Here is a 9,074-nt window from a genome sequence, read left to right on the forward strand (position 1 = left end):
ACTGGAGTGCTCAGAATCTGGTGCAGCTATATATGATAGCCAATCAGCTTATAACTTCAGCTTCTTCAATTAAGCTTTGACAATAAAACCTGGAAGCTGATTGATTTTGACGCAGAGCTGCACCAGATTTTGCACTCTCCAGGTTTAGTAAGCACACCCCTATTTGTCTCATGTTGCAGCAAGAGAAATGAGACTCCATTGTATGCAGTGATGGATGATTATAAGAGAGCAGTAGGGAATATAACCCATGAATATATATCATTAGCTAAATAATGCAATTGCTGTGTTTAATGCCCCTTTAAGACAGATGCATAGGGAGAGTTTGCATGCAATAACAGCCTGCAGTGTTGGTCGCAGAGATCTTCAAGCAGTCCTGGAAAAAAAAAAATCCTGGTTAAGGATTTTTCTTTGAGGGTCAATGCTGATTCTGTGTGTAGTGAAGTCCCTTAGTGATGCACATAATGCAGTATGTGATTAAGCTCAGCCTAACTAGTAAAGCCTTTGCTGCAGAATCAAGCAAGACTAATCAATGAGAACAGAATCCTCTGCTGTGCTTTTATGTAATGCAGGAAGAAAATGATTTATGCTAAAAGCATACAGCGCTTACCAGGGAGGTGATAGGAGAATTAAATCATATTTAACCCTTACACTCCCAACACCATTGGTAACAAAGTGATCCAAAGTATAACAGATATATTTGGTGGAGATGTCATCCTATAACATCCCTGTTAATCCACTATCCTAAGTGATTTTGTCCCAAACACAGAGGATAAAGTGACATTGCTAAATACTCAGGTGACTGGCATGCTGCCCCATGGCTTTCAGCCAGCGGTTTCACCCTCTGCCGGTGAGCCCCCCCCCCCCCCACCACACTGTCACGGGAAGTTGCTGCCTGCAAGCAGCCGCAGTCAGGTCGGCTGCCCCTTGGAAGTGATGAGTCCAGCAGAACATACCCTGCCTCTCAGTCTGTCCCATTCTCTTGCAGATCCAGAGCCGCAATGCCTATGACTGATGTGCTCGCTGCTGGTGACATCTCAAAGGCTGTGGCGGCCTTTGCAGGTAAGAGAAGTTATGCTGTATGCATGCTTGAGTGGCATTAAAGCTCATTTGCCAATTTATTGCATCCTTTGAAGCAGAATTGTGTGAATTAAAATGTGAAATGTGCCCCTACCACTGCACTGCAGGAAAGTTAAAGAACTCATTGTGCACTTACTAATGCTTACAGATTTATTTAGTGGACTTGTAAAGCTTTAGGTTTATATTTTAGAGAATCTATGACATAGTTGATGCTTCTGTAGCAGTATAGATGCAGTATAGATGCAGTCATTTTACAATAACTCCCAAGGACACTTAGGGGGTGATCACAGATACCTAAGCTAATTGCACTTGATATTGTCTCAAAGAACCACAAATCACAAGTTAGCAAACGATGACTGAAATATAGATAATTTTTGCATTTTGATTTTAAATGTTTTAATGCATGGTGTTGATTAAAAGATTATAATCTGACAAAAAAAAAAGAGATTTATGGCAAAGTTGCTCAGCCCTGGAGTGTTTTTACTGACAAAACTATGCAAGAACAAATCTTTAAACCCTGTAAATTACATACAGCTGGCAAGTTTTACTAAAAAGATTTAGGGAAGAAAAAAGGTAGGGTTTCTAAAAAGCAAAAGCTCACTTTTTATTGAACGAGAGTCCTTGTGGGACACTTGCCTCGTTTTATGACCCCTAATTGTGGATGTTCCTTCCCAAGATCCCCTGCCATCATTACAAAATTGCCTGGTAACTTATCTCTGCTTTTCTGTATGTTTCTTTCTGCTGACTTGTGCAGCTTAGCCACCCTTTCCTCCCAACTGCCTTCTTCTATTGTCAAGATCTCTCCATCTGTCCTTCACAACTGGTTACGTTGGTATAAATCTGCAAAAGAAAAAAGTGTGTCTTAGCGCGTGTTCACTCTAAAGGAACATCTGATTAACATCTTTATATCACAGAGAATTGCTGCCTAAGGGACACCAAGCTTTATTGTTGCCTGAAAGCAATTAAAGATGAAATGATGCTGGAGAAATATCCAGCTTGGATAATGATAGGCTGTAAATTGTGTCATATAAAAAAAAAAAAAAAAAGGGAGATCAGACTTCTATTGTAATCTAGAGCATGACAATTAAAGGAACATCTTATTTTAGAACATTTACATACACAGAATTTCACAAGTCAGAGTCCTGCCAAGTAATGCATTTGCAGTATATGTATTGTATGAAAGGGTTATTCAACTGAAAAATGGTTTGGGTGCATTTTGCATCACCAACTAGATTTGTATCTCTCTCTCAAGGATTCTGATGGTTAGATCTTTGCAGCTCCCAATGCCGCCCATTTGTCACAGCCATTATCAAAGAAACAATTTGAATTATTGATTTTTTTTGGTTTACATTAAGAATGTGGCGGCAGGAAGAGGGATACCATAAAATGGTCAGAAATTGGACACATTTTGGTAGGGGGATATACACACTGGAATGGGGCTATACTGTAATTATGTGAGGTAAGGTGGATTACATTACCAAAAGCATCTAGCCCCCCCCCCCATCTCAATAATATCTGCAATATGAAAATGAGTTAAAGGCTGCCTATCTCCCGAATCTCTCCAATATCAAAATTAATAAGGGCTCTTCTTAATCTGCCCAATATCAAACCATTATGGGCTCTTTCTAAACTCCCCAATATCAAATTGCCTCTCCAATATCATAACCATTAAGAAGTTAACCTGTTTTCCTAATCTCTACAAAATAAAAACCATTGTAGCCCTTTTTTTTGAGGGGGGAAGGTCATGATAAATTACCCTACCCAAACAGGACAGTGTTCTAAATCTGTAGGTAAATAAGAGAGCCAGAACCTTGGCTAAGTGGGAAGAGTGGGTTTGATGATAAAAAAGGTTACAGTGCCTCCAACAAGGACAGTGACTTTGTGAACAGGGGGGATTCCCTTTCTGGGAAACTAACCAGGAATCTAATCAAAGTAATTGGGAGCAGAGGAACTACCATTAACCATAAGTATATGGTTACACCATATAAGCACACCATTATGGAAGTACAAGCTTTATATAAGAAAACATATTTACATCCAATGTACGAAAAGGTTTTATGAGCAAAGGGGCCAACAAGAGTGTATTTTAGTTATTAATAGAGATAACTCTAGATAAATGTTTCAGGAAAGTCCAGTTGCAGGGGCTCCTAAGGATGATTATGATACAGTGGTCGTCTTGGTGTTGGAGACCTGAAGACAATATTTCTGGTGATGAGAAGACCCTCCAGGCATTGTCCAACCAACCTAGAATTCAGTTTTTCTTCAACAGTAACTGTGGAGTGATTACGAAACTCAGAGTTAGCCCATTTACTCTGTGATTAGTCCCTAGTAGCATCTAATCTGTCATGCAACTAGACCTCTAACTACCATACAGTAAGTAGCTACTGGATGCCTAATCTGGTTCTATATTGCGCCGAATATTAAGCTCTAAACTAATACTAGCTATAGCATCCCAGATCAGAAGGGACAGGGTAACTAGAATTACAGGAGCTGCATATACAATCTATTTAATACACAGATTCACCTATTAAACCAGTAGTAAACTCTCCCCGACTATACAGCATTTTAATTAGGCCATTAAGTTCTTCTAACACATTATACAATACAATTTAGTCCCAATTACATGTTCCTTACTGTGTTTAAGATGTTTGAAAATTCCTTTGTCCTAATATAAGCCAGTGCCATCTTAAGTGTTGTGTTCTGTGTCCGTAGTACAAAATACGTCCCTTTCATGTAGCCTTTGCTATAATCTCGGGCATGTGCGATAGTTTCTTTTTTTTGTTTTTGTTTTAAAGATATTTTTATTAGGTTTAAGACAAACCAACAAACAGAAAAACATACAAAAAAAACACCAGACAACCTGGTCATAAACGTTAGGCAATACACTCAAACATAGAAAAATAAACTGACATCAGTGCAAAATATAAAGTAGGCACAGTGGTAAAAGGATCAGGTATAATTCCTGGATATAGCAAAGGCGGAGGTCCAGACATTAGAGATCCGTGAGGCACGGCCCATCAATGGTCAAGCAAGAGTAGTACAATCAGTGCTGGGAGAGGGTTAGCGGACTAGTAAACCATCTACCCCAAATTTTGTGGAAGGTTTTGTTCCGTTTTCCGGAGTTCAAAAGTAAGTTTATACAGTGGGATAGCGTCATTAATAAGTTTTAACCAGAGGGATTTCAGAGAGGTCTGTGTTCCCTTCCAGGACAGTAAAAAAAAATTTTTTAACATAGAAGAAGAGTATATGGAGCAGTCTCTTGGCATGTGGTGATAGGTGTAATTCGACAAAAATGTCTAATAGGCAGTTCTTGGGGTGGATTATGTTTGGGAGGCCTAGCGCCAATGAGTTGAAAGCACCCACTTCTTCCCAGAAGTCCTGGACTACCGGGCATGTCCAGAAGCAGTGTAAGAAATCGGCCTCCCGGCCACAGCCGCGGAAACAGGCAGCTGAGGGCAGGAGGCCCATCCTGTGTAACCTAGCCGCAGTGAGGTGGATTTGATGGAAAATATTGACCTGTATGATGCGGTCCCGGGAAGCAATAACAGAGGTTTTATACGTATCACTAAATTCTGACCAGTCCTCGTCTACCAGGGAGATGTCCAGAGGTCCATTTTACCTGAGCTTTGTGAAACCTGGGGTTAAAGTCAGTCATTAGGGCTGCATAATAGGTGGAGACAAGTTTAGTGGGATCTGGCTGTCTGAGCAGTTTTTCCAATGGAAGCAGGTCAGTGGGATTATCCAGGGAGCCAAACTCAGCACGGATAGCGTGCCAGAGCTGGTAATAATAAAATAGGTACGATCTTGGTAAATCGAAATCTAAACATAGCTGAGAAAAAGATTTAAAGCCCTGAGCGTTGTACAGGCGGCATAAATATTTAACCCCCTTGGAGTACCAGCGATTGGGATCAGGAAGGGAGTAAAGTTCCTGAAGATTGGGGTTAAACCACAAGGGGTTGTTGGGAGATTTCAGCCAGGTGTGCCTGGATATTTTAGTGACAATAAAACGAAAAGAGGAAAGAGAAGTGGCAAGTAGGGAGGTTCCGGGGCGATCGGGGACCCGGCCTCTGTAGATAATATTATGTAGGGTTTCCAGAGAAGATGCGATGGCTCCCTCCGTGGAGGTACAGGCATTGGCCGGAAAACCGGGGACAGCCAATCGTGGATGTGCACCAACTGTGATGCCAAATAATATAGAAAGAAGTTGAGAAATGCCAGGCCTGCCAAGTGCGCTGGCAACCGTAGTGTTTCAAGTGCTACCTTGGGGGAGCCACCCTTTTACAGGAAAGTAGTACATATTGAATCTATGCGTTTAAAAATAGATTTAGGTATTTTTCAAGGGGAATTGGCAAGGATATAGAGTAATCTCGGTAGGTAGATCATTTTGAGGATGTTGGCCCTCCCCATAAGATCCAGAGGCAGATCCATCCACTGCTTGGTCTGCTCCCGAAGGCCGACCAATAGAGGATCTAAGTTATTGGCGACATATAAAGATAAAGGGGTCTGCACCAGAACCCCAAGGTACCTAAAGGAGGATACCACTTGAAGCTTGGAATCCGGGTGAATCAGGGGAGGCCCAGCCACATCTAGGAGGAAAAGACTAGACCTATCCCAATTCACCCGGAAGCCAGAATAGTCTCCAAAAGGTATTAATCTCCACCAACAGGGCCTGAAGTGATTCATTAGTATCAGCCAGATACACCAATGTGTCATCCGCATAAAGTGAAATGCGCTCCTCTATATTATCAATTGGGAGTCCTTTAATCGAGGGGGAGGAGCGAATGCAAACCGCAAGCGGCTCCCTGGCCAGGGCAAACAAGAGGGGCGACAACGGGCACTCCTGTTGTGTGCCCCTAGTAATCGGAAAGGGGCCAGTGATAGAGGAATTGACCCGCACCCGAGCTACAGGGGAGGTGTAAAGTAGTTTTATCCATGCTACAGCACGGGGCCAAAGCCATACATCTGTAACACCCGAAACAGATATGGCCATTCCACACTGTCGAATGCCTTGCAAGTGTCCAAAGACACAATAGCACGAGTTGGAGGACAGTCGTGTGGATATTGCAGGTTTTGAAACAGCCTGCGGATATTCATTCTGGTGGACCTGCTGGGGATAAAGCCCCCTTGGTCACTGTTGACCAAGGACGTGACTACAGTGTTCAAGCGGTTTGCCAATATTTTGGCCAAAATCTTAACGTCCACATTAATAAGAGAAATTGGACGGTAAGATTCGCATTTAAGTGGGTCCTTATGGGGTTTTAATAGAAGTACAATCAAAGCCTCTCGCATCGTTGGGGGGAGGATCCCGACATTTAGAGCTTTGTTATAGGTTCACAAAAGAAAGTGGCATAAAAGGTCTTTAAATTGTGAGTACCATTCAGTCGGGAAACCGTCAAAGCCCGGAGTCTTATGTGCAGGCATTTGTGAAATGGCTGCAGCAATTTCCTCAACCGAGATAGGTGCATCCAGCACTTCACACCCCTCCGTTGACAAGGAGGAGAGAGATATGTCAGCCAAGTAGTCATTCAATTGGGAGTCATCGTATTCAACCTTAGAGGTATACAGGTCTTTGTAAAAGCATAAAAAGGAGTCTAGGATATCCCCTGGGTTGTCACTGATGGGGCCTTGAGCAGTAAGGATACGTGGGATGGAAATGGGAGAGTGGTCAGGTCTAGTCAGATATGCCAAGAGACGTCCGGATTTATTACCATGTTCAAACGATTTTTGTGTGGCATGCAACATGCGTTTTTGCGTGAGATCTAACAGACGGGGTTCATACTCCCTACTGCTCTGTAACCATGCCTCCGTCGTGTCGAAGGCAGGGTTAGAGGCATAAGCAAACTCAGCACGTACCATAACAGTCTCAAGTTCCTCTGTAAGCATCCGGTTATTTTTGCGCAAGACCCCTGTGATGGACATGAAAGTGCCCCTCAGAGTTGTCTTAAACGCGTCCCATTCAGTGGAAGGGTCTACTTTTCCCAGATTATCCCTCCAATAGTTTGTGATGCCTGTCCTGCATTCTCCCTGCACTACCTCGTCCTCCAACCAGTATGAGTTTAGGCACCAAATAGCAGGTCCCGAACCTGAGAGGAGGAGGAGGTCCACTGAGAGAAGGGCATGATCAGAAACCCCTCTAGGCAGATATGAAACGGCAGAGACAACAGGGAGGGTCTCAGCCGGAGCAAATGCCATATCTAGTCTTAACATGGGGTGGAAAGAATCCGAGTGGCAGGGAAAGTGGCGTACATCCGGATTTTTCCATCGCCACACCTCTGTAAGGCCATGAACCTGTGCCCAGTCTAGAAAAGAGGGAAAGGGTCTACCTCGACCACCCAGGCGGTCCATAGTTGGATCTAATATAGCATTAAAGTCCCCCACATAAAGTAAGGGGCCAGGGGATCTAGTCAGCAGCTGAAGTACCTCCACCGAAAACGGGGGGGGGGCACATAAATGTTCACCAGGGTAAAGGTCACAGTACAAATTTGCTGTACCGTGGCCTCGCCACTAACTGGCAGGCGCAGAATAGCAACTTTGTCTTGGAAGTTGAGGATCCTTGCTATAATGGATCGTGGGGGTGCTCCAGAAGGTGGGGGACGCGGAGGGGTGCGGTGGGCACGCTCAATGACATGTGAAAAGGATGGTGCTCCAGTCCCAAAAATGACCCTCAGCCAATTATATAAGAATTTTTCTTTCAGGGAAACCAACGCTACGCTTCGTAGGTTGTTCCTCCTCGAACGATTTTCCAAACTGTCAATTTTGGTGCGGAGGGCCGCCATTTCCCCTGTATGGTCCCTCACTGTAACAGCTAAGGGGTAGACAACATCCTCAAGGGAGCTGATACGTTCTTCAGCCTCCCCAGCTCTGTCCCTTAAATTTTGCACATCTTGCTTCAAGGAGAGAAAAGTCCATGCAGACTGATGCAATCTGTGCAGTGAGAGAGGCCTTGCAGTCCTGTATAGCATGCATGATGGTGGCCAGGGTGGGCTCAGCAGGAGGGGAATCAGGGCCTGAGCCATCCTCACTGTCTATGGGGGAGTCCTGAGACTGCAGGGGGTCTGGCTGTGCACAGTGGGGAGCAGGGGCAGATTCACTCACCAGAGCCTGTGATTTCTTGTGAGGAGTGGAGATGGGTGGCTGCAGCCTCATACCATGCTGCTCTGCCTGTGTCCTGGAGCCATCTTGCCATCTGAAACGGGCCTGCTGTTCCGCCGCGGATTCTGGCGCGGGTGGCCCGTATTTCACCGTGGATGCCAGCCTGGAATGTTCCCACTACCGTGGGGAGTATTTAGAAGTTGGTCTGGTACAAATTGGATAAAGGATGCCTGTAGGATGCAACTCGGAAGACAGAGCTGAAGTCTCACAGGTCTGTTCCCTCTGCCATCCAGACACGCCCCCGTGCGATAGTTTCTTAGCGAAGCTTCCTTCTAGTTCCGTGGTTGAGAATGTAGTCTCTCAGTAGTGAAGCGCAGTGCCACAGGAATCAGATATGACAGCCACGGACTGACGGCACAAAGAGTGTGTCGTGAATCACAGGATAGATGCGCATGTGCCACTGATGTCATTACAGAGAATGAGACGGCTTACCAGCAAACTGAGCAAGTAAGGTGGTATCTGAATACAACTAATAATTTTGCTTCTAATGCTCATTTATATGCGCCAAAGAGATGGGTGCGAGTTTACTGCCATTTTATTATACTCGAAGGTGACCACTACACACGTAAAGTACCACAGACCTAGCTATCTGCCACTGTGAATGCGAGATACTAGAAATAGAACAGAGCTATGTCTGTCAAAAGGATTTAGATATACTATTCAGATAAACCACAGCTATGGGCACCTGCATAAAGGGGAGTGTCCATAAGGAAGACAGTGAAATGAGCCACACAACTTTATACACACAGGTGCTGGTGTATTCTCACCCATACCAGAAGTAGAGACTATTAGGCAAGTTTTCCTATGTTCTAATAGTTTAATTGCAGCTGCCCATAGTTTAATTG

The 9,074-nt window shown here is 44.2% G+C and overlaps 1 protein-coding gene across 1 annotated transcript in view; it reads left to right on the plus strand.

Annotated features, from left to right (window-relative positions):
• Positions 1–9,074, plus strand: part of PVALB (parvalbumin) — a gene marked incomplete in the record, with an annotated part of 44,879 nt that overhangs the window by 20,519 nt on the left and 15,286 nt on the right. The window contains 1 exon segment of the mRNA XM_040359442.1: positions 986–1,059. Within this exon segment, the coding sequence (XP_040215376.1) occupies positions 999–1,059 (61 nt within the window).

Source organism: Rana temporaria, chromosome 7, assembly GCF_905171775.1.
Source record: "Rana temporaria chromosome 7, aRanTem1.1, whole genome shotgun sequence".
In the NCBI taxonomy this organism is placed as follows: Eukaryota; Metazoa; Chordata; class Amphibia; order Anura; family Ranidae; genus Rana; species Rana temporaria.